The sequence below is a fragment of the Ovis canadensis genome, chromosome 1, assembly GCF_042477335.2.
Source record: "Ovis canadensis isolate MfBH-ARS-UI-01 breed Bighorn chromosome 1, ARS-UI_OviCan_v2, whole genome shotgun sequence".
Classification (NCBI taxonomy): Eukaryota; Metazoa; Chordata; class Mammalia; order Artiodactyla; family Bovidae; genus Ovis; species Ovis canadensis.
In genome coordinates, this window is record NC_091245.1 from 43,700,493 (window position 1) to 43,726,349 (window position 25,857).

The 25,857-nt window shown below is 41.8% G+C and overlaps 1 protein-coding gene across 4 annotated transcripts in view; it reads left to right on the forward strand.

Annotated features, from left to right (window-relative positions):
* The window catches only part of IL12RB2 (interleukin 12 receptor subunit beta 2), an 82,865-nt gene that overhangs the window by 47,776 nt on the left and 9,232 nt on the right, over nucleotides 1-25,857 (forward strand). For 2 of the 4 annotated variants that reach the window (XM_069594320.1, XM_069594348.1), the window contains 4 exons: nucleotides 8,198-8,398; nucleotides 14,385-14,483; nucleotides 14,574-14,732; nucleotides 19,110-19,247. In XM_069594320.1, the coding sequence (XP_069450421.1) occupies nucleotides 8,198-8,398; nucleotides 14,385-14,483; nucleotides 14,574-14,732; nucleotides 19,110-19,247 (597 nt within the window). The remainder of the gene's footprint in view (nucleotides 1-8,197; nucleotides 8,399-14,384; nucleotides 14,484-14,573; nucleotides 14,733-19,109; nucleotides 19,248-25,857) is intronic. The other 2 variants (XM_069594341.1, XM_069594330.1) reach the window with 1 other exon arrangement.

Below are 25,857 nucleotides of genomic sequence, written 5' to 3' on the forward strand. Positions count from 1 at the left end.
CTTTTGCTGCTTCTCTTTCAGTAGAGTTCACACAAATCACAAAAATAGCTTTCTTCCCAGGAAGAGAAAAATAGTGCCCCAAGGGGCCGAATTATATTGACTTTGAGAAAGCGGGGACAACTTGGTTGAAAGAGGCATATGCTGCAGCACTGGATATCAAGAAGTATGAGAATGATTTTGTTGGTTTATGATGAAAACTGAATGTGTGCTAAACAGACTGGTCAACAAATAAAGCACATTTAATATTTCAGACCTGTCCCTGTGCTCAGGAATTTTGGAAATTGTGGCCAGAGTCAGAAGCTAGCACAACCATAGCGGCCCACACAGATGTCAGAGGCTGAGGCCCCAGGGGGTGAAGTAACTTAGCCAAGATCGTACATCCAATTAGTGGCAAAGCTGGACTGAAAAACCAGGCCACCTGTCAGGTGGGCAATTTTTCCAAATACCTTATGAATTTCATAACTCTATTTAGATGCTCTTAATGAAAATGGAGAGGGAATTTGAATGATAAAGGCTGAAGAATAATTTTGAAAGGTGTCGCAGAAATGAGTTGCTAGCCAAGTTCTAAAAGAGAGGGCATGCCCTGGCAAACACAGTGGGGAGAAAATTCAGGCTGGTTCCTGGCAAGTGTGGTGACTCAGAGACTGGGCAATGCCAAATTGATTTACTTAGCTAATTGCAATGAGAGCAGTGGTTAGAAAAGCTCATTGACTGTGTTAGCCCATCACCTAGCAAAGAGTCTTTCAAACCCTACGTGCTCAATACATATTTACTGAATGAATACGTTTTATTCTCCAAAACAAAAACAAATTTGTGGCATAGCCAGAAAATAGGATACCAAGGCAAATGAAGACAAAGAACCAGGGCTGGGGAATTCCAGTTCCTGGCAAGGTAGCTAACACGAGGTACCAAACCCACCCAAAGGTGCCACAGGAGAGGCAGGACAGGATGACTGAGTACCTGTGAATGGGGAATAGTGAGGAATGGAGAGGACTGAGGTGGCACTGGCTTGTTGCACTCCTTTTTCTTCCCCTTGTTGCCTTGGTATTTTACTTGATATTTTTACTATGGGGCAGGAAAATCTGGAGGGCAGGGCAGAATGACTATGAGGAAGCCCTGGAACCTAATGAAGAGTGCCTGAGATATTCTCCTGCCCCTCCAACCCCATGGCCTGGCAGTTATAGAAGAGAATGACAGCCCCACTCCCCCATGAAGAGCAGTGTCAGCCACAGAGGCATGGCAGGTTCTGGAGCTGCCAAGTACACCTCCTAAGAGTCAAGCAGAGCTCAGGGTGCATCACTATAGGCTCTCTGGCTCTCCACTCTGAAAAGCTCCTTCTCCTCACCTTATCTTACCTGGAGGAGCACAAGCTCTGGCTAAGGTTTCACTACTCTCCCCATAGAAAAATGAAGGTCAAGGCTGCTAATCAATCCAAGAAAATAAAACATGACCCCAAAGGAGAAAATAAGGAGAAATCTGAGGGGCACAGTTGTAGGAAGGAAAGGCACCAAGTGGGACTACTTGTGTGGTAGGACACATAATCAGCACAACAGAAAGAGCAAGAATTTAGAAAAAGGGTTTCCCTGATGGTCCAGTGGATAAGAAGCCTCCTCCCAGTGCAGGGGCCATGGTTCAATCCCTGGTCCAGGAAGATTCCACATGCTGTGGAGCAACTAAACCCGTGTGCCACAACCACTGAGCCCATGTGCTGTGACTGTTAAAGCCCGTGTGCCTAGAGACCCTGCTTTGCAACAGGAGAGAAGCCTTTCACTGCTACTAAGAGTGGCCCCCTGCTCACTGCTACTAGAGAAAGCGTGCTCACTGCAATGAAGACCCAGTGCAACCAGAAATAATTGAATAAATAAGAGCTTAGAGTAAGCATAGTAAGTATCCTTAGAAAGATAAGAGAGGATACTGGGAACATGAATCAGAAACAGGTGGTTGTGGAATAGCCCTAAATAGAGAGTCCGTACAAGAAGTTCAGTTATTGAAATAAAGAACTCACCCGATGGGTTGGATAGCAGAAGGGACTTATCTGAAGAGTGAATGAGTGAGGGGAAGATTGGGTGAGAGACTTAGAAGTCATCAAAAGGGGAAAAGAGTTTGAAAAAGGAAAAGACTTATGACATTGAAAGAGTAAGTGATGATAATTGCCTAAAAGGAGCCCCAGTAAAAGAAAACGTGAATGAAAGGGGAAAATATTTGAAAATATTTATCAAGAATCTTACAGAATGTGCTACTCTGGTGCAGGATGTCGATAATGGGGAAGTGATGCATGTTTGGGGTCGGGGGTGTGTGGAAAATGTCTATACCTCTCACTCAATTTTGCTGTGAACTTAAAACTGCTCTAAAAAATAAAGTCTATTTTAAGAAGAAAGGAGAAAAGATAATGAGTGCAGAATGATCAAGCAGGGTTGCCCCCAAGAATACAAAGATGGATCAATATCAGAAAAGTGTATCAATGTAATTCATTACTTTAATACTGAAGGAGAAAAGGGGGATATGTTCTTAAAAGATATAGAAACGTATTTAGTAAAATAAAATTTTTAGTAAATAAATAGTATTTTATAAAAATAAAATCTATTTGAAAGCTATAAAAAAAAGGAAAACTTTTTAGGTTTTTAAAAACTTTCTACCGAAAACATGCAGCAAGCATCATCTTAATAAAGATATGTGGGAACATTCTTTTTAAAATTAGCAACAAGATTTTTTAAAAAAAGGAAATGAGATTTAGCTCAAAGATTGGAAAGAAGAGATTTTAACTATACAGCTAATAAGATTGTTACATGGAATATTTAACAAGGGCCATAGACAAATTATGAGAACTAATTAGAGAGATTATCACGTCGGCTAGAATAAGAATAACACACAAATTCATAGTGGAAAAGAAGTAGAAAATAAGATGCCATTTAAATAGCAAACTAATAGTATAACATGTCTAGGAAGTAACCTTAAAAAGCACATTAAAACTTTAAGGAGGAATTTTTGAAACTCCATTAAAAGATATAAAAAGAAACCCAAAAAACTTCAAAGAAACATCATATTTATAAATAGGACAACTTAACATTGTAACAATATCAGTTCTCCCTGAACTGAGCTGTAAATTTAATATAATTCCAATAAAAATACCAGCTGAAATTTTTGAGGACTCTCATAGACTGATTATAAGAGCTATATAGAAGAATAAAGTTTCATGAATACCTAAGATCACTTTGAAAAAAAGAAGGCCAAAATGAGGAGGGACTTTACCAAATAGTCAGGTGTCACAGAGCCGTGTAATGTGACCAATGTGTTCTGGTGAAGAAGCTGATCCACACACAAACCCATGAATATGTGGAGCTTAGTGTGTGACAGGGGTGGTACCACATTTGGAAAAATTGACCTGTAGTGTGGAAAAAATAATAAAGCTTATTTCCTTATTAAAAATAAAAAACACACACACACACACACACACACCCTTTAGCTAGATTTGGATTAAAAATCTAAATGTGAAAGGTATTAAAAAAATAAAACCAAAAGCAAATGGGAGGAAATGTAGTTAAGTATCTTTGTGACCCCAGAATGGAAGGATTTTATAAACAAGACTCAAAATACACATACTGTGGTGAATTTATCCACATCAAAGTAAGTAGTTATGTTCAACAAACACATCATAAAATTAACAGAGACTTTAAAGACTGGAGTGAGATATTTTTAGTGTTGAAAACTAACAAGTGATTAATATCTAGAATATAAAAGTTATTTCTGCAAATCAGGAAGAAGACAGGAAATACAAAGGAAAAAAATGAGTGAGGTATGAACAGGGGAAAGTCAGACAGCTTTCTGTGAAGAGCTCAGCCTCGTAAGAAATCAGAAAACGAAAGTAAAACTGCAATTAAATATTTCCTTACATGTGCCAGCTTGGGAAAATGAGAAAGAAAATACCAAGTGTTGGTGGGGAAATGAGAACTCTCTTGCTTTTCTTGTTGGAGGGTCAACTGATTTACTGTTTTAGAGATTAGTCTGACCATTAGGGAAATGGGTGAATTTAGTTTATAATTGAGAAATTGTGTGCATTTATATGTAGAGAGAGAGTCTATTTTTAAAAACTGAAGTATAGTTGCTCTACAATGTTGTGTTAGTTTCTGTACAGCAAAGTGAATCAGTTATATAATACATATACATATATCCACTCCACAAATAACTGGGAAAAGAAGAAAGGTGAAAAACAAAGGAGAAGAGGAAAGATATAAGCATTTGAATGCAGAGTTCCAAAGAATAGCAAGAAGAGATAAGAAAGCCTTCTTCAGTGATCAATGCAAAGAAATAGAGGAAAACAACAGAATGGGAAAGACTAGAGATCTCTTCAAGAAAATTAAAGATACCAAGGGAATATTTCATGCAAAGATGGGCTCGATAAAGGACAGAAATGGTATGGACCTAACAGAAGCAGAAGATATTAAGAAGTGGCAAGAATACAGAGAAGAACTGTACAAAGAAGATCTTCATGATCAAGATAATCATGATGGTATGATCACTCACCTAGAGCCAGACATCCTGGAATGTGAAGTCAAGTGGGCCTTAGAAAGCATCACTATGAACAAAGTTAGTGAAGGTGATGGCATTCCAGTTGAGCTACTTCAAATCCTGAAAGATGATGCTGTGAAAGTGCTGCACTCAATATGCCAGCAAATTTGGAAAACTCAGCAGTGGCCACAGGACTGGAAAAGCTCAGTTTTCATTCCAATCCCAAAGAAAGACAATGCCAAAGAATGCTCAAACTACTGCACAATTGCACTCATCTCACATGCTAATAAAGTAGTGCTCAAAATTCTCCAAGCCAGGCTTCAGCAATATGTAAACTGTGAAATTCCAGATGTTCAAGCTGGTTTTAGAAAAGGCAGAGGAACCAGAGATCAAATTGCCAACATCTGCTGGATCATGGAAAAAGCAAGAGAGTTCCAGAAAAACATCTATTTCTGCTTTATTAACTATGCCAAAGCCTTTGACTATGTGGATCACAACAAACTGTGAAAATTCTGAGAGATGGGAATACCAGACCACCTAACCTGCCTCTTGAGAAATCTGTATGCAGGTCAGGAAGCAACAGTTAGAACTGGACATGGAACAACAGACTGGTTCCAAATAGGAAAAGGAGTACATCAAGGCTGTATATTGTCACCCTGCTTATTTAACTTCTATGCAGAGTACATCATGAGAAACGCTGGACTGGAAGAAACACAAGCTGGAATCAAGATTGCTGGGAGAAATATCAATAACCTCAGATATGCAGATGACACCACCCTTATGGCAGAAAGTGAAGAGGAACTAAAAAGCCTCTTGATGAAAGTGAAAGAGGAGAGTGAAAAAGTTGGCTTAAAGCTCAACATTCAGAAAACAAAGATCATGGCATCCGGTCCCATAACTTCATGGGAAATAGATGGGGAAACAGTGGAAACAGTGTCAGACTTTATTTTGGAGGGCTCCAAAATCACTGCAGATGGTGATTGCAGCCATGAAATTAAAAGACACTTACTCCTTGGAAGAAAAGTTATGACCAACCTAGATAGTATATTCGAAAGCAGAGACATTACTTTGCTTACTAAGGTCCGTCTAGTCAAGGCTATGGTTTTTCCTGTGGTCATGTATGGATGTGAGAGTTGGACTGTGAAGAAGGCTGAGCACTGAAGAATTATGCTTTTGAACTGTGGTGTTGGAGAAGACTCTTGAGAGTCCCTTGGACTACAAGGAGATCCAACCAATCCATTCTGAAGGAGATCAGCCCTGGGGTTTCTTTGGAAGGAATGATGCTAAAGCTGAAACTCCAATACTTTGGCCACCTCATGTGAAGAGTTGACTCATTGGAAAAGACTCTAATGCTGGGAGGGATTGGGGGCAGGAGGAGAAGGGGACGACAGAGGATGAGATGGCTGGATGGCATCACTGACTCGATGGACGCGAGTCTGAGTGAACTCCGGGAGTTGGTGATGGACAGGGAGGCCTGGCGTGCTGCAATTCATGGGGTCGCAAAGAGTTGGACACAACTGAGTGACTGAACTGATCTGATATCCACTCCACACTGGTTCACATTTGGAAAAAGAGTACATCATGACAGTATATTGTCACCCTGCTTATTTAACTTATAAGCAGAGTACATCATGCAAAATGCTGAGTTGGATGTATCACAAGCTGGAATCAAGTTTGCCAGGAGAAAATCCAACAGCCTCAGATATGAAGATGACACTACCCTAATGGCAGAAAGTGAAGAGGAACTAAAGAGCCTCTTGATGAAAGTGAAAGAGGAGAGTGGAAAAGCTGCCTAAAACTCAACATTCAAAAAACTAAGATCATGGCATCTGGTCCCATCACTTCATAGCAAATAGATGGGGGAAAAGTGGAAACAGTGGCAGATTTTATATTTTTAGGCTCCAAAATCACTGTGGACAGTTACTGCAGTCGTGAAATTAAAAGACTCTTGCTCCTTGAAAGAAAAGCTATGACAAACCTAGAGAGTATATTAAAAAGTGGAGACATCACTTTACCGACAAAGGTCCATATTGTCAAAGCTACGGTTTTTCTAATAGGCATGATTGGATGTGAGAGTTGGACCATAAAGAAGACTGAGTGCTGAAGAATTGATGCTTTTAAATTGTGCTGGAGAAGACTCTTGAGAATCTCTTGGACAACAAGGAGGTCAAACCAGTCAATCCTAAAGAAATCAACCCTGAATATTCATTGGAAGGACTGATGCTGAAGCTGAAGCTCCAGTTCTTTGACCATCTGATTCCAAGAGTCTGATGCTGGGAAAGATGGAGGACAAGAGAAGAGGGCAACAGAGGATGAGATGGTTGGATGGCATCACTGGCTCAATGGACATGAAGTTGAGCAAACTCTGGGAGATAGTGAAGGACAGGAAAGGCTGGCATGCTGCAGTCCATGGGGTCACAAAGAGTCGGACACAACTTAGCGATTGAGCAATACTCTTCTGTTAGATTTCCTTCTCATTTAGATCATCACAGAACATTGAGTATAGTTCCCTATGTTATACAATAGGTTCTTATTAGTCATCTATTTTATATACGGTAGGGTGTATATGTCAATCCCAATCTACCAATTCATCCCATCCCTCCTCCTTAGTGACCATAAATTTGTTTTCTAATCTATAACTCTATTTCTGATTTGCAAATACGTTCATGTGAACCATTTTTCTGGATTCCACATATAAGTGATATTATATGATATTTGTCTTTCTATTTTTGACTTACTTCATTCTGTATGACAATCTCTGCATCCATCCATGTCACTGCAAATGGCATTATTTCATTCCTTTTTATGGCTGAGTAATATTCCACTGTATATTTGCACCACATCTTCTTTATCCATTCCTCTGTCAGTGGACATTGAGGTTGCTTCCAGGTCCTGGCTATTCTAAATAGTACTGCAATGAATATCAGAGTATATGCATCCTTTCAAATTATGGTTTTCTCCAGATCTTTACCCAGGAGTGGGATTGCTGGGTCATGTGGTAGCTCTATATTTAGTTTTTCAGGAACCTCTGTACTGTTCTCCATAGTGGCTATACCAATTTACATTCTTACCAACAGTGTAAGAGGATGAGAGAGACACTCTACACAGGCACACACAAGGACATGCAAGAGAAGTTCATTGCTTCCTTGTTTGTGTTGACAAAGAGTTGGAAGAAAGCTTGTCACTTGGAGACTGCACAAAGAACGTGTTGAGGCAGTAATCTGAAGGAATGAGCTTGATTTTCATATAGCAGCAGAATAGAAACATACTGTTGAGTGGGAAAATAAAAGTTAGGAAAAGCACTGGATTTACTCCAAATGTGTTTCATGAAAATACACATAAACTGAAAGCAACACTAATTCTCAAGGGCACATATATATGTAAATAAACATTAGGAGGTAGATTAGAAGGATGCATATTATAGATCACTAGAGCAGGTACCTTTGGGGACACAGAAGTGGAAAGTGAAATGGAAGATGAAGGGGAAATAATTCCATAAATAACACTACACAGGGTCCTGGCACCAATGCCTCTTCTCCAAGAACTGAGAAGCTGGATGAACAAAATCTGTGAACCTGAAGTCCTTTATAAGATGTCAGTTATAGCTACAACTTTGCTGGGTTGGGTGGTTGTTTTTTATATCTGTTTCCACTGTGATTTTGTTTTTTTTCCCCCACCTTTCCCCATAAAGAGTTGCTGGCTCCTCAACAGATCTTTGCAAAGTCAGAGGGCATGGACAAGCTCATGGTGATGTGGACACCTCCAGAGAAAGCTGCCACTGCTGTGCAGAAATACGTGGTGGAGTGGAGGGAACTCCACCCAGGGGGTGGTGTGCAACCCCCTCTTGGCTGGTTGTGGAGTCCCCCCTACAGACTGTCTGCTCTGATTTCAGGTACTTAATATTCACCTTCCTTCTCAAGGATTACTAAGTTCACGTTTTTCAAGGAAACTTCAGGCAGGAACCCAAAGCCATGCTCTCAGTTACAGCTGCGTGAGAAGGGGGGCACTGATGACCTAGAGCACGTCAGGGTGCACCACTGCAGCCATAGAAGACCCACTGATTGACTAAAACCTCTAGGATTTATGGAAAACTCCCATGCCTGGGACAGTGCCGTACATGATGAGTAAATAATAACCCAACAAGCATGGCTAAGAGCTAAGTAGTAGCCAGTCAGTGTGATGGACACCATACATCTGGGAGTTCATTTAATTGTGAGAAAAATCATACGTAGCAAGAGTTATTTCCCCATTATTTGAGATGAGGAAACCAGGAGATCTTTCATTTCCAATTCTGCTACTTATTATTTGTGTGATAACAAACCCAGAATTATCTATATGACAGTTGGTTTCTCTCATCCTCGAATTCCAAATCTGTCAGTGGTTACATGGATCAAGTGATAGAAAGCATCTGAAAATGCATTCAAACAATTGGACAGAAGTTAATCAGTGCTTTTTTTAAAAATTTCATTTTATCCTTGGAGTACATCTTAAATTTCTGTATCATACAGTATGAATTGAAACTGAAAAGAAATTTCATAAATAATCATTTAATCCTGTGCATAAGCAACATTGTTGTTATTGTTGTTTAGTCGCTAAGTCGTGTCTGACACTTTGCAACCCCATGGACTGTAGCCCACCAGGGTCCTCTGTCTACGGAATTTCTCAGGCAGGAATACTGGAGTGGGTTGCCATTTCCTTCTCCAGAGGGTCTTCCCAGACCCAGGGATCAAACCTACGTCTCCTGCATTGGCAGGTGAATTCTTTACCACTAAGCCACTTGGGGAGCCTATAAGCAACATTGGACAATTGGAAAACAAGGCGGCCAAAGGCTTGTTTAACCATTTTGATAAATGATTGCAAAGGTGTGTGTCTTCCTCCTATCAGAGTCTGATGCTTACCCTTCTGCTATCATGGGAGCAGTCCCTAAATGGGGCTTGTTATTTCTAACCAGTGAAAAGAATCCTTAACCTCTTCTGTCAGAGAGATCTAGTCCTAATCGCACCTGAGGTGGCTGACATATTTGCCAAACAAACATTAAAGGGCAACAGCTCAAGTTCTTTATTTTTTTCAAGTTCTTAATCACAAACTCTGAAGTCTTTCTCTGTGAGCCACTGTCAGCTTCAAATATTGTTTTGTGTTGGAAATACTCAAAGACCTCCCTTACTTACCAATGAATGTTACCAAAAACCAATTAGTGGAAATTTCTTATTTTAATTTTCCCAAAGAGAAATGGTATTATTTGCATTCTAGAGTTCAGCTAGTTAGATGGTCACATGGTTGAAAATCTTCCAGGATGAATTTCAACGAACAAGGCACATGTGTGTGTGTGTGTGTGTGTGTGTGTGTGTGTGTGTGCATGCACGCACATGTGCTGACACATTCAGAAGCTGAAGCTACAGCATTTTCCACCTTCTATTTTTCTCCTACTAACTGTTGTTCTATAATAAATCAAAATCATCATAAGATTATTAATGCAAATCTAGGTCAGCAGATCACCCCAAATTAATTTTTTTAATTTATTTTATTGGCATATAGTTGCTTTACAATGTTGTGTTAGTTTCTACTAATAGCAAAGTGAATCAGCTATACATATATTTCTATGTTAAAGGAAACCTGAATGAACTCCTTGGCCAACCCAATATATAACCCTTTTTTTATTTCCTTCACATTTGGGTTACCACAGAGCACTGAGAAGTATTCCCTTAAAATGTTGATAAATGTGTTTTCTGTGTGGCAATGGATGTGCTAATTTAATGTGCTAAAAATGTCAATGTGATTTTTAAAGTATAAGTTCAGCATAGTGATGAAAAGTTCTGCAGCCAGATTATCTGGATTTGAGTCCTGGTTCTGTCACTTACCAAAGTGTATGATCCAGGGCAAATTAACTTCTCTGTGTCTCAGTTTCCTTATCTGGAAAATGGGGGTAATATTACCTACCTCACTGGGTTATTGTGAAGACTAATTGAAGGAGAAGACATTTTTAACAATACCTAACACATTTTACGGAGAAGGCGATGGCACCCCACTCCAGTACTCTTGCCTGGAAAATCCCATGGACAGAGGAGCCTGGTAGGCTGCAGTCCATGGGGTCGCGAAGAGTCGGACACAACTGAGCGACTTCACTTTCACTTTTCACTTTCATGCATTGGAGAAGGAAATGGCAACCCACTCCAGCGTTCTTGCCTGGAGAATCCCAGGGACAGGGGAGCCTGGCGGGCTGCCGTCTCTGGGGTCACACAGAGTCGGACACGACTGAAGTGACTTAGCAGCAGCAGCAACACATTTTAAGTGCTCGATAATCTAGCTATCATCATTATTATTATATGTGATGGAGCTAAGATTTTATAGGTTTTGAAGCTCTAAATCCAGTAATATTTTCATTACACTGTGACAACCATTATACCTGTCCAGCAGGATATACACATCCTGCTTAAGGAGACAAGATTTTCACAGATGAAAGAAACAGCATGGTACGTGATAATACATGAACCAGTCCTTAACTGTGTGCCTCTTTTAGAGTCTAGCTGCTCAGACTTCTAGTGGGTTGTGTTCAGTTTTAATCACTGTATTTAAAGAGAATGCTGCCTGGATAACCCCATGAGCATCAGAGGAAGGTGAGCAAGACTTTAGGGTCTGTAATTTTTAATGGGGAAACTGTTTAGCATGTAGAAGAGTATTCTAGATTGGGGTGGGAGGTGGTTGATGACTCTTGCTGGCTTCAATATGTATGTAAGAAAGAGTATGTGTCTTTTGTTGTTCTGGAGAGCAGAATGAAGGCCCTCTGCATAAAAATTGTAAGAAGACAGATGTCAGCTCAATTTTGAGAAAGTACTTCCCTTACAGTTGATGGTCTCTAATAGGACAGTTGATTGCCCTTCAAGGCAGTGCATTCTCTGTCCCTAGAGTCACTGAAGTGGAATCAGTGTTCCTTTAAGGGTGTGTGTGTGCATGTGTGTGTGTGCATGTGTGTGTGTGAGTGTGTGTGTGTGTGTGTGCTCAGTCGCTATGGACTGTAGCCCACCAGGCTCCTCTGTCCACAGGATTTCCCCCGGCAAGAATACTGCAGTGTGTTGCCATTTCCTCCTCTAGGGGATCTTCCCGACCCAGGGATCCAACCTGCGTCTCCTGAATCTCCTGTGCTGGCAGGCATATTCTTTACCACTGAGCTAACTGGGAAGCCCTTTATGACTGTTATGTCCATCAAATCAGATGAAACAGTAGATACTGAATTCTAAACTGCTATATAATTGTAAATACTTATTATATTAGGATTTACCCCTTTGGGATAGTTTGAACTATGCAGTCCCTACAGATCTTTCTTTTTAGAAATTCTATTAATTCTATACACAGTGCCTAAAATAAATGATGAGAGAATTTTTTCCATAGGAAACTAAAATGTTCTTAAGCACTTCAGACATATTCATTTGAATAAAAGCAATAATACTGGGTGAGATTATTAATTCAGGTCATTCTCCTACCTGAAAACACTTGATTAACTATGAGTTTATTTTGATGTAACATTCTGGAAATAAACACTTAACACTTAGCTAATTTATACTTATCATGAATTCAGTTACCCTCTCCAATCAGTAAGATGACTCATTGCCATAAGATCCTTACCAATTTTTTCTCAGCATCTAGCTGGGGCAGAGTTGGGTGCTTTGGAGTGGGCTACAGTGAAGTTCAACTCCTGGATTATAAATTGGTGGGGTCTAGGCTAGAGACTGTCAGTCCTGTCTTATCTAGGTGAAAACAGTTCTGACCTTATTATATAACCACTCCTTTTACAGATAACATAGACATCATGGTGTCTAGAAAACCTTCCCTCATGCCTAGCTATCGGGGCTCACCATCATACTTCCTCTATGATTACTTCTCATTGCTGGTCATTTAGTGTTTGCCTTCTCCCAGACTTAACAGGTGAAATTAGCTTTCCACAGAAAAACCACCTGAGAGACAGCTTATGAACAGGGAGCCAGAGCCTTTGCCCAGGAGTGCTAGGTGTGTGTGCATGCATGGGAGTCTTGAGAAATAAGCCTGGAACTCAGGGCCAGACTCTAAAAAGAAATGAAAATGTTAAGAGTATGTGCTTCATCCACCAGCAGCAAAGGCTAAGGAATTTCTGAGGCGGGGAGCAGACAGTGATTAGGGTATGTTCATGCCAGAGACCCGAGAGAGACAGGTTCGCCCCCTGAGTTGGGAAGATCCCCTGGAGTAGGCAATGGCAACCCACTCCAGTATTCTTGACTGGAAAATTCCACGGACAGAGGAGCCTCCAGTCTGCAGTCCATGGGGTTGCAGAGTCAGACATGGCTGACTGAGCACATATACACACACATGTAAGAATTAGCCAGGAAAATGGGAGGAGTTCTTAAGGTGAGAACTGGGGAACAAGCTTGCTCGGGCTCTACTCTTCATAAAAAAGAAAGTGTCAGCTAAGTTATGGAGCCACATTTTCTTCCCTCCTCCACGTGTTAGTCGCTCAGTTGCGTCGGACTCTTTGTGACCCCATGGACTATAGCCCACCAGGCTGCTCTGTCCGTGGGATTCTCCAGGCGAGAATACTGGAGTGGATTGCCAAGGCCTCCTCCTGGGGATCTTCCCAACCCAGGATTGAACCCCAGTCTCCTGCATTGCAGGTAGACTCTTTACCATCTGAGCCACAGGAAAACCTGCCCTCCTCCACTAGGGGCAAGCTATTCACAAGAAGCCCAAAGTTTCTGATGTCGCAGTTCCCAAGGCCTCTGCCCTGAACTCACACCTTGCATGGCAAAATGCAACAAAACTGTTTGCCTAATGTGCTCATCTGGAACTCCCACCTGGCACTGTGGTTGATAGGTCCCTTCCAGAACTAGCAACAGAGCTGCCAGGCACCAGCCCCTCCCAAATGAAGCAATTCTGTATTCCATGTTGCCCTTTGGATTTCTGGGTCTGGATGCCACTCACAAAGCATCTTTGGATGATGGGACTAAGCTGATTGAAGCCTTGTTCTACTTCACTTGGCTCATGAGTACGATTTGAAACTTGCCCATGGTATGAGTTTTTATTTCCTCATGGACAGTAGTAGTAGCATATTTAGGCTTTATGTACTGCCTACTTGCTGGAATATTTAAGGGATAATGGATTTTTATAGAAAACACACAATGTAGTAAATTATTCTGTGATATAAAATTCCTCTTCCAGAAAAGAAAATGTGAAACCCTAATCAGTTGTCAGGGTAGGGGACCCGACCTACCTACGGCAGGGCGTTGAACAATGTGGGAAAGAGTCCTTCCTCTGACCACGTGAGACTCCAGTTAGTTACCTAACAGAAGTAATCTTTTTCCTTTAAATTTTCATTGGGAGTTTAAAGATAAGTCATGGGCAGTATCTATGACAGGGGCCTTTTCTTTACAGGAAATTGACATTTGGGATTCATGGAAATAAGGAGTTTGGGCAGGGGAGCATGCCAAGAAAATGACTGGCAGAAAACTGCAAAGTGTAGCACTTTAAAACATAGGAAGGAGTATTAGCATCCCCAGGTATCTTCCCAGTCTTCCAAGCTGTGAAGCGACTGAGATCTGAGTGGAACGTGGTGGGTAGGGGGGCTGGGGGCTGGCAGGGCGGGGCAAAGGGGTAGATTATACTGAGCGGCACCCTGATGAGTCACACCGGAACGTGTCACCCCTGCTGCCCTGTCAGATCATGATAAGTATCAGGAATCAGAAGAGCCGTTCAAGTGCTATGCCTACAAAACACCACCCTTTGCTGTAAACAGCAAATAATTTATAATAAGGAAGAAGTTTTTCCTTAAAAGTGAGTTTTGTTTCAGAAGCTGTCTGTGGTTTTGTTTAAACCCTTTTTTGAACTGGAATAGACTCTGTCTTTATGTCTTGCAGAAAACATAAAACCCTACATCTGTTATGAAATCCGCGTGCATGCACTTGCAGGGGACCAGGGAGGGTGCAACTCCACCCGGGGTAACTCCCAGCACAAAGGTGAGTCTTGGGATCTTTCGTCCAGCTGTGCTCTAGTTTAATGGTTTGGATTTGGAGGGTGACAAAAGCCTCCTATGTTCTACTTCACAGCACCACTGAGTGGCCCCCACATTAATGCCATCTCAGAGGAAAAAGGGAGCGTTTTAATTTCATGGGATGAAATTCCAGCCCGGGAGCAAATGGGCTGCATCCTCCACTACAGGATATATTGGAAGGAACGGGACTCCAACTCCCAGCCTCAGTTTTGTGGTACGTGTGAGAGACAAAGGCAACAGGGCCTTTCTTGTTTAGATGTTGGGAAAACACAAGCGTGTGCAAGTGCTAGCACTGTACCTAGTACTTAGTAGGTGCTCAATAAATATTTGTAAAGTTAATTGAATGAAGAAAAATAAAGACATCTAAACACATACACACTCACAAAATTACTGAATATGTGTTACATGCCAAGCAAATGGAAGAAATGAAGTTAATGAATGAGGCTCTCAAGGAACTCACTTAGATGGAGACAGCATTTCAAAAAGCAATAAAGGCACTTGGATATCATTATATAGACCCTTGATGTTTGCAGGGAATGCGTTTGGAAAACCTTTGAATCCCCACACTCGCAAATACCATCATAGCATGTTATTTTCTCCTTAAATGGATAAAACACAATTTAAGTAACTCCTTATGACCCATAATTATGCAATAATACTAAAGCAATTAAATTCTGGCTAGAGCATTATCTCAAGTGATTTCATCACTCATTCACTGAGCAGCTCCAACTCACTTGCCAGATTTAATGTTTTAATCTTTGATTTATGCAGTTTTGTTTTATTTTTCCTGGCTTGAACCTCCCTTTCGTATTTATAGGCAGCCAGAGTTCTTTCAGGAGCATTTATCATAACGAAGCAACCATTTTATTCCTTAGTGAGAATTATTGGGTCCAAGAAGAATGTAACAAAGCCGACCTGCCATATAGTTGCCAGAGCGCTGCCTGCAGAGTGATTTTTACTTGGTAAACTTGAGGAACTGGTCCTCTCTCTTGACCTTAGATCTGCAGTATTGCTTTTCTAAAAGTTATGACTTTTAAAGCGAATTAACTTTTTATTATAGAAGTAATACTTTTATATGGTAAAACCATTCAAATACTTCAGAAAGATATAAAGTGGGAATTATCCTTTCCTCTATACTTAGGCTGTTCATAGTTCTTCATGTGTTCTTCCAGAAGAAAACGTGATGCATATTCTAGCATACATTCAGGATAACCATCGGTATTCTGATCTGTACCTTACTTTGCCTCTCACTAGCAACTAAACAACAAAAAGCATCAATCCATAGTTAGATCTTTCCACATCAGTCCATATGGACTTGTCTCACTCTTCTTTTTAACAGTTCTATAGTGTTCCACTATAAGAACAATCTGCTTAATAATCCACAGCAATCTGCTTAATAATCCACAATTTCTAAATGCAGCATATCACTCAACGTAACTGCTCCCCACTGTTCAGGGTAAGTCAGTTCTGAAATGTACCCTGAAAGGCGCTTCATCAATTGATGTAATCCTGGGCCATTTGGAATGCTTCATGTGACATTTGCTCCCTCTTAAATGTTAATTTTTATAGAACTTAAGTTGAGATGTCTATTTATAACAGATGGTTCTAAAATCTGTTCTTGTAGATGTTGAAGAAGTTGCCTACCTTACTTGCAACAAATCCCTTAGGTATTTTAAAATAAGTTTAAAAGGAAGACGGTGCAGATTTAAAACCCTATTTTGTACCAGTTTAGATAGTTTCCCTCTTAGCACTTACAGATGAATAAGACCTGTTCCCTATCTTCAGAGAGCTCACAGTCTACCCATGGAAAAGTACACAGAAGTGATGTAAATTCTTTAATCAAGGACTGACAACTACCTGTTGCATTTGGCAACCAGAAATTGTTGGCAAATCCACAAGTGCAGTTTCTAGAGAGTGGTAGGAGGCGGAGGGAGAAAGAAACCAGAAAGGCTCCACAACAGCAAAAGGAGCATGAAGTTCCCAGGAGGAAGGACCCTTGTCTTAGGTGTCTTCTGGCCTGGCCCCTAACAGCACAAGCAGGGTGCCGTAAGAGCACTTTACCCGGCCTGGACAGGAGAGAGGCGTAGCACTGGGGCGGGGTATCTGCTTCCCCAGGCAGTTCCAGCCCACTGCCACTCCTCTGGAAGTGTGTTGATACTGCCATGCGCGCTGCTCTACAGGCACACACAGTCTGCTTATTATTACTTGGCTGTTTTTGCCAACATGAAGACAGAAGCCATGTCACCATTGTCTCCCCCTTACTTGCAGTACAGCCAGGCATCCGGTAGGTGTTAATAAGAACAGTATTTTTTGAGTAACAAATGGGTGAATACTGCCTTGCACTTTGTTAAACCAGTGCAGATGATTAGATCAAAGCTAATTTCCAGTAACCAAGCAACTATTTTGCCTGGTTCCCTCGTGGCTGTGTGGTAAACAATCTGCCTGCCAATGCAGGAGACGTGGGTTCAATCCGTGGGTTGGGAAGATCCCCTGGAGAAGGAAATGGCAACCCATTTCAGTATTCTTGCCTGGAGAATCCCATGGACAGAGGAGCCAAGTGGGCTACATTCCACAGGGTCACAAAAGAGTCAGACAGAACTTAGTGACTAAACAACAACAACAGTTTTGCCTGGTACCACTTGCCCTTCTTACTGGTCACCTTTCAGATAATTGGCAACCATTAGCCTCTCCCTAAACTGGTGCCTTTCTCATTTAACCACCATCAGCCTAAAGTTTCAGACCCAAGGACTGAATGGCCTCCTTTATCTCTGCCAGATCACAGCCCAGATGAGGCAGCAGAACCAGTATTTCCTGCAGGACTTCTTTCTCCCATTACTCAACTCAACCTATTTGCCAACCAGATTGCTGACACCATCACTCTCCTCCCTGCTCCTCCCATAATTTCTGTTTTTATTCTTCAGATATATACAATATATGCATGTGTGTGCGTGTGTGTGTATGTAAACATTTTTGGCCCCGAAAACTATTCAAATACCTTACCTTGTGTTCCAACGTCTCATTTGACTCCCTGATGTTCACCCTGCATGCTTTGCTGCAGCAAGATGAGCAGAAAGTCTCTCTCAAATTATTTTTTTAGTCCCCTGCCTTGGGAATGAGATACAATTTGGTTTAATCATATAGCTGAAGTCTGTGCAAGCAATTTCATCAGGCTGAAGTAGGGTTGGGAATTTTCCACATGGTACTTTTTCTCAAAAGGATAGGAATTGCTCTGCTAGTCACAGCTGTTAAATGATCTGCTGAGGCCTTAGCTCCTTTGGGCAGAGTGAACGCAATAATACAGGGCTCCATCTTGCTGGTCACCCATAGTAAGCAGGGATGTGGGAGTGTCATGGGGTCTGTTATCCCTACTAGTAATAGATGGTGCTCTTTGAGGCATACTCTGTGTCTCAGTGCCTTGTGAGAATAATAAATATGTTATGACTGTTGAAATAAATTCAGCAAGCAGGGGGAATATCTGACTTGCCCTAGGATTTGTGTGTGCTCAGTCAGTCAGTCTTTGTGGCCACATGGACTGTAGCCCACAAGGCTCCTTTGTCCATGGAATTTTCGAGGCAAGAATACTGGAGTGGTTGCCATTTCCGTCTCCAGGGGATCTCCCCGACCCAGGGATCAAACGGGCATCTCCTGCATTTGCAGGCGGATTCTTTACCACTGCACCACCTGGGAAGCCCCACCCTGGGATTTGTAAGCCCATAAGTGATGTTGAGACACACAGTGCTGAGTTCTGGTTTCCACTTTGATCACCAGCACATGGACAAGTCTGCTGAGCAAGTAAGCTACACCTGTGGAAGTTCCAGCCTTAATTTTACAGTTCCCCTCAGTTTCTGAGAGTTCACTCTGAAACTCACACTCAGCAGACCCCTGGAGGAGGAGACTGTTTACTAAATGCTACCGACATTCATATTTCTTGGAGGAGAAAAACAACACCAACACATTGCTCAAAAACCAAATCTCCCCTGCTGAGAACCTGCAGGGGTGTTGAAACTGTAAAGAACTGACAATCTAGGCTTAAACTACCAAAATAAATCTAAGTATTATGCTCTCATTTTTTAGATTTTATGTCAAATTGAAGCAGATCAGAGATTAAATCCAAGTCTATTTCATTAATTGATAAATGCACAAATTTCTAAGAAATAGAATTTCTTGAAAATTCTGTTGAAAACAATTTGTATATTTAATTTCCTCCCCAGGAGTTCTCAAATATACCTGATAAATGTCAGAAACATTATAATTATAGGAAATAAAAGGAGTTACTACAGCTAAATAATTTCAAAAGCAAAGTAATACACATTCTTTGAAAAGATTTTTATCACAGAAAATAAAAACAGAAAAAAAACAGAAAAAAAATTTAATTCTTTTGATATGCTGTGACACGGGGCCTTCATAAATGATAGTGTCTAGGGTCTTTCAAAGTATTAAGTACGAATGAATTAGGACCATTTTAAAACAGCAATGTGCTTTTCTTTTTCAAGTTAAATGAAGCATTAACAAATAAATATGAATAAAAGCCCACGTTCAAGCATTTCCTTTAATGCATGCCTTTCCTCCTTTATATTTATCTTCCTTTCAGAAATTCCCTATAGGCTCTCCCCAAATTCACATCCCATAGACAGCCTGCAGCCCAGAGTGACATATGCTCTGTGGATGACAGCTCTGACAGCTGCTGGTGAAAGCCCCCAAGGAAATGAAAGAGAATTTTGTCTGCAAGGTAAGAGCCATCCTTACAGAGGGCAAGTCCACTGGATTCCTCCATAGGCATATACTCCCACTATGTGAGATGAAGATTATCAGACTTTCTTTCATTCACTAATTACTTGCTAGCTGCTACACCTTTGTGTTTGCCATATCCCCTAATTAGAGTGCCCTACCATTTCATTATCTGCTTGGCTACAGTCTCTACTCAGTTTTCAAAACTCAGCAAAAATGTTGCCTCCTCCAGAAAGTCTTCCCAAATGCACATCCATATTTTCTTCATAATATGCTATGCTTGACCCCTATCCAAAACTCTGAGTCCAACAGGCAGGAACTAGTGTCTGTTTATCACTTATTATCAAGATCTGGAACACCACCCAGAACATAGTACGTGTCCTCTGATTATCTGTTCAATGAAAGATGAGCATAATCCCAACGAGGATTCATCTCTTGCCTATTGTCCGCCTCTTTGCAACTCCTTGAACTGCAGCACCCCAGGCTTCCCTGTCCTTCACTATCTCCCTGAGTTTGCTCAAACTCATTTCCACTGAGTCCATGATGCTATCCAACCATCTCATCCTCTGTTGCCCTTTTCTCTTCCTGCCCTCAATCTTTCCCAGCATTGGGGTCTTTTCCAATGAGTAGGCTCTCTGCATCAGGTGGCCAAAGTGTTGAAGCTTCGGCTTCAGCATCAGTCCTTCCAATGAATATTCAGGGTAGATTTCCTTTAGAATTGGCTGCTTTGATCTCCTTGTGGTCCAAGGGACTCTCCAGAGTCTTCTCCAACACCACAGCTCAGAACCAGCAATTCTTTGGCAGCCATCTTTATGGTACAACTCTCACATCCATACATGACTGGAAAAACCATAGCTTTGACAATATGGAACTTGTCAGCAGAGTGATATCTCTGCTTTTTAATATGCTGTCTAGGTTTGTCATAGCTTTTCTTCCAAGGAGCAAGCATCTTTTAATTTCATGGGTGAGGTCGCCATCCACAGTGATTTGGAGCCCAAGAAAATAGAATCTGTCACTGCCTCCACGTTTCCCCCTTCCATTTGCCATGAAGTGATGGGACTGGATGCCATGATCTTACTTTTTTAAACAAGTTTTGCATGTCAGATAGTTATCATGCTCAAGGCACTGTGTTAAGCACTTTGCACAGTGTATTTTGTGTGTGGGAAACTTTGCACAATAACCAAGTAGCTTAAACAACAGAGATCGATTTCCTCACATTTCAGGAGGCTGTAAGTCTGAGAACAAGGTGTCAGCAGAGTTGGCTTCTTGTGAGGGCTGTGAGAGAATCTGTCCCACAGCTCTCATCTCACATCTGGGGGCAATCTCTGGCTCCTGGTTCCTCTGCCTTTTCTAAAACCAGCTTGAACATCTTGAAGTTCACAGTTCATGTACTGTTGAAGCCTGACTTGGAGAATTTTGAGCATTACTTTACTAGCGTATCAGATGAATTCAGTTGTGCGGTACTTTGCGCATTCTTTGGCATTGCCTTTCTTTGGGATATAATCAATCTGATTTTGGTGTTGACCATCTGGTGATGCCTATGTGTAGAGTCTTCTCTTGTGTTGTTGGAAGAGGGTGTTTGCTATGACCAGTGCATTTTCTTGGCAAAACTCTATTAGTCTTTGCCCTGCTTCATTCCGCATTCCGAGGCCAAATTTGCCTGTTACTCCAGGTGTTTCTTGACTTCCTACTTTTGCATTCCAGTCCCCTAGAATGAAAAGGACATCTTTTAGGGATGTTAGTTCTAAAAGGTCTTGTAGGTCTTCATAAAACCGTTCAATTTCAGCTTCTTCAGTGTTACTGGTTGGGGCATAGATTTGGATTACCGTGATATTGAATGGTTTGCCTTGAAGACAAACAGAGATCATTCTGTCGTTTTTGAGATTGCATCCAAGTACTGCATTTTGGACTCTTTTGTCGACCATGATGGCTACTCCATTTCTTCTGAGGGATTCCTGCCCGCAGTAGTAGATATAATGGTCATCTGAGTTAAATTCACCCATTCCAGTCCATTTTAGTTTGTTGATTCCTAGAATGTCAACGTTCACTCTTGCCATCTCTTGTTTGACCACTTCCAATTTGCCTTGGTTCATGGACCTGACATTCCAGGTTCCTATGCAATATTGCTCTTTACAGCATTGGACCTTGCTTCTATCACCAGTCACATCCACAGCTGGGTATTGTTTTTGCTCTGGCTCCATCCCTTCATTCTTTCTGGAGTTATTTCTCCACTGATCTCCAGTAGCATATTGGGCACCTACTGACCCGGGGAGTTCCTCTTTCAGTATCCTATCATTTTGCCTTTTCATACTGTTCATGGGGTTCTCAAGGCAAGAATACTGAAGTGGTTTGCCATTCCCTTCTCTAGTGGACCACATTCTGTCAGACCTCTCCACTATGACCCACCCGTGTTGGGTTGCCCCGAAGGCATGGCTTAGTTTCATTGAGTTAGACAAGGCTGGGGTCCTAGGGTGATTAGATTGACTAGTTTTCTGTGAGTATGGTTTCGGCATGTCTATCCTCTGATGTCCTCTTGCAACACCTACCTTCTTACTTGGGTTTCTCTTACCTTGGGCATGGGGTATCAGATTGATTATATTCTTTCCAGCCAAAGATGGAGAAGCTCTATACAGTCAACAAAAATAAGACCAGGAGCTGACTGTGGCTCAGATCATGAACTCCTTATTACCAAATTCAGACTTAAATTGAAGAAAGTAGGGAAAACCTCTAGACCATTCAGGTATGACCTAAATCAAATCCCTTATGATTATACAGTGGAAGCAAGGAATAGATTTAAGGGCCTAGATCTGATAGATAGAGTGCCTGATGAACTATGGAATGAGGTTCGTGACATTGTACAGTAAAACAGGGATCAAGATTATCCCCATGAAAAGAAATGCAAAAAAGCAAAATGGCTGTCTGGGAAGCCTTACAAATAGCTGTGGAAAGAAGAGAAGCGAAAAGCGAAGGAGAAAAGAAAAGATATAAGCATCTGAATGCAGAGTTCCAAAGAATAGCAAGAAGAGATAAGAAAGCCTTCTTCAGCAATCAATGCAAAGAAATAGGGGAAAACAACAGAATGGGAAAGACTAGAGATCTCTTCAAGAAAATTAGAGATACCAAGGGAACATTTCATGCAAAGATGGGCTCGATAAAGGACAGAAATGGTCTAGACCTATCAGAAGCAGAAGATATTAAGAAGAGGTGGCAAGAATACACAGAAGAACTGTACAGAAAAGATCTTCAAGACCAAGATAATCACGATGGTATGATCACTCATCTAGAGCCAGACAACCTATGAGAAGTCAAGTGGGCCTTAGAAAGCATCACTATGAACAAAGCTAGTGAAGGTGATGGCATTCCAGTTGAGCTATTTCAAATCCTGAAAGATGATGCTGTGAAAGTGCTTCACTCAATATGCCAGCAAATTTGGAAAACTCAGCAGCGGCCACAGGACTGGAAAAGCTCAGTTTTCATTCCAATCCCAAAGAAAGACAATGCCAAAGAATGCTCAAACTACTGCACAATTGCACTCATCTCACATGCTAATAAAGTAATGCTCAAAATTCTCCAAGCCAGGCTTCAGCAATATGTAAACTGTGAAATTCCAGATGTTCAAGCTGGTTTTAGAAAAGGCAGAGGAACCAGAGATCAAATTGCCACCATCTGCTGGAAAAAGCAAGAAAGTTCCAGAAAAACATCTATTTCTGCTTTATTAACTATGCCAAAGCCTTTGACTGTGTGGATCACAATAAACTGTGGAAAATCCTGAGAGAGATGGGAATACCAGACCACTTGACCTGCCTCTTGAGAAATCTGTATGCAGGTCAGGAAGCAACAGTTAGAACTGGACATGGAACAACAGACTGGTTCCAAATAGGGAAAGGAGTACGTCAAGGCTGTCTATTGTCACCCTGCTTATTTAACTTCTATGCAGAGTACATCATGAGAAATGCTGGACTGGAAGAAACACAAGCTGGAATCAAGATTGCAGGAAAAATAATAACCTGAGATATGCAGATGACACCACCCTTATGGCAGAAAGTGAAGAGGAACTAAAAAGCCTCTTGATGAAAGTGAAAGAGGAGAGTGAAAAAGTTGGCTTAAAACTCAACATTCAGAAAACAAAGATCATGGCATCCAGTCACTTCATGGGAAATAGATGGGGAAACAGTGGAAACAGTGGCTGACTTTATTTTGGAGGGCTCCAAAATCACTGCAGATGGTGATTGCAGCCATGAAATTAAAAGATGCTTACTCCTTGGAAGAAAAGTTATGACCAACCCAGATAGCATATTCAAAAGCAGAGACATTACTTTGCCAACTAAGGTCCGTCTAGTCAAGGCTATGGTTTTTCCAGTAGTCATGTATGGATGTGAGAGTCGGACTGTGAAGAAAGCTGAGCACCGAAGAATTGATGCTTTTGAACTGTGGTGTTGGAGAAGACTCATGAGAGTCCCTTGGACTACAAGGAGATCCAACCAGTCCATCTGAAGGAAATCAGTCCTGAATATTCATTGGAAAGACTGATGCTGAAGCTGGAACTCCAGTACTTTGGCCACCTGATGCGAAGAACTGACTCATCTGAAAAGACCCTGATGCTGGGAAAGCTTGAGGGTAGGAGGAGAAGGGGACGACAGAGGATGAGATGGTTGGATGGCATCACCGACTCAATGGACATGAGTCTGAGTGAACTCTGGGAGTTGGTGATGGACAGGGAGGCCTGGCGAGCTGCAGTCCACAGAGTCACAAAGAGTTGGACACAACTGAGCAACTGAACTGAATTGAACTGAACTACTCCAGTCCTACCTTATCTTAACTAATAGCCTTTGCAATGACCCTATTTCCAAATAAGGTCACTTTTTAAGGAACTGGAAGTTAAAACTTCTACATACGAATTTCAGGGTGGGAGGACACGATCCAACCCCTGGACGCACACCTTCACTCATTTGACCCTGACTGCACCTGTGTCACATGCCTCCACCAGGTGCAGTACCAGGCACTCCACAGGAAATGAATGCAGGAGTGAGGGGTTAGGGTGTCGTTTTATAGGTACGAGGTGCACAACGATGACCCAGGTCATAGAGGTGGCAAGTGCGAGAACTACAAATCAGACTCAGATTTGAGTTTAAGTTAAACTTGAATATGTGAAGAAGTGGCCCAGCTAACATGGGTTTCTCTCCTACCAGCTAAGTTACACTGTTCTCTCTAGCAGTGCCTTTTACATCTGCTCCAAGCATAAAACAAGCTATTCTTGTTTGTGACAAGGACTACCGAGTTAATCATTCAGGACCCTATGCTAGATACTTCTCCACTGGGAAAACTGACAACTCATCTCCCAGCACTCTCATGAAAGTAAACTTGTGAGCAGTTAATTGGATTAAGGACTCAGCATCTTTGTGCTCCTGGTACTCCAGACCTGTCCCATCTGCCCAGAAAGCAAAGCAGATGCTAAAGAAATGTCAGACTGTGCCAGTTGTGTGGGGTGGTAACAAGGCTGCCAGCGTTCATTCCCCTATTCAGCCCTAGGAACAACCTTTCTCATGGGAGTAGCAGGCCTCTGGCCTCTAGCGCCCCCTGCACACCCTCCTCACCCCCAACCTGTTCTTCACTCTCTCAAAAGAAGAGTCTTTCTACAAGATCCCTGTTGCTGACATTCTACCTCCTGTTGCAACCCATCCATGGTTCCCAAGGGCTTTCAAGCAAGAATTCAAACTGCTTTGTTACCACTCCCTGCGTGACCTGGTCCCGTTCACCTGCCGAGCCCCATCCTCTGCCACACACTCATCATTTGTACTAGAAAGCGAGACCAGACTATCTGTGGTTGCTGAAGCACTCTCTGCTTCCTCCTTCCATGCCTAGTCTGCTAGTCTGTCTGCACTTCCCCAGCTTGTCCGCACAGCTGACTTCTAGCCATCCAGCTCTAAAGTTTTGACATCCTGCCCTTGGGGAAACCTTCCTGCGCTGGTCATGAAACCGCTTCCCATGTTGTTTTCTGCAACAGTGCCTCGTATATGCTGTTTTTACATGTATCCCATGGCATCATGGTTTAGTGTTTACATGTTTATACATCCATCATCTGGACTATCTTCATGACTTCTTAAGACAGCAAAGCCCATGTCCTATTCATCTGTGTATTCCAGCATTTAACCTGTCCTGTTACTTGGTTTACACTCAATAAATGTTGGGTGAATTAATGGAAAATCCCAATACATAGTGAAAGGTTGCTTATAGGAAGGAATCAGAACAATTTCAAAGACCCAAGTTAGAGGGCTTATTCAATGGCTTGGTAAAATTAATAGCTACCATTTCTTGAGGGCTTCTGTGTTCAGATACGTGGCTATGTGCTTTAAATACACCACCTCTAATGTCCATAGCAACCTGCAACGTAGATGTTATCATTCACCATTTATAGGTCAATTATCTGAGGTCCACACATCAGCCAGTGGCAGAGCCAGGACTAGACTCCAGGGCTCCCAGGTCACAGCCAGGGCTTTGTATACCACACTCCCTTTCCTTCTGCCCCTAGCAGAGGAGGGAGCCCTTGCAGCATTGGAGCTCCTCTGTTTGAACCATAGAACTGGCCCTTTTGTGCCCTTTCTCCCTAACTG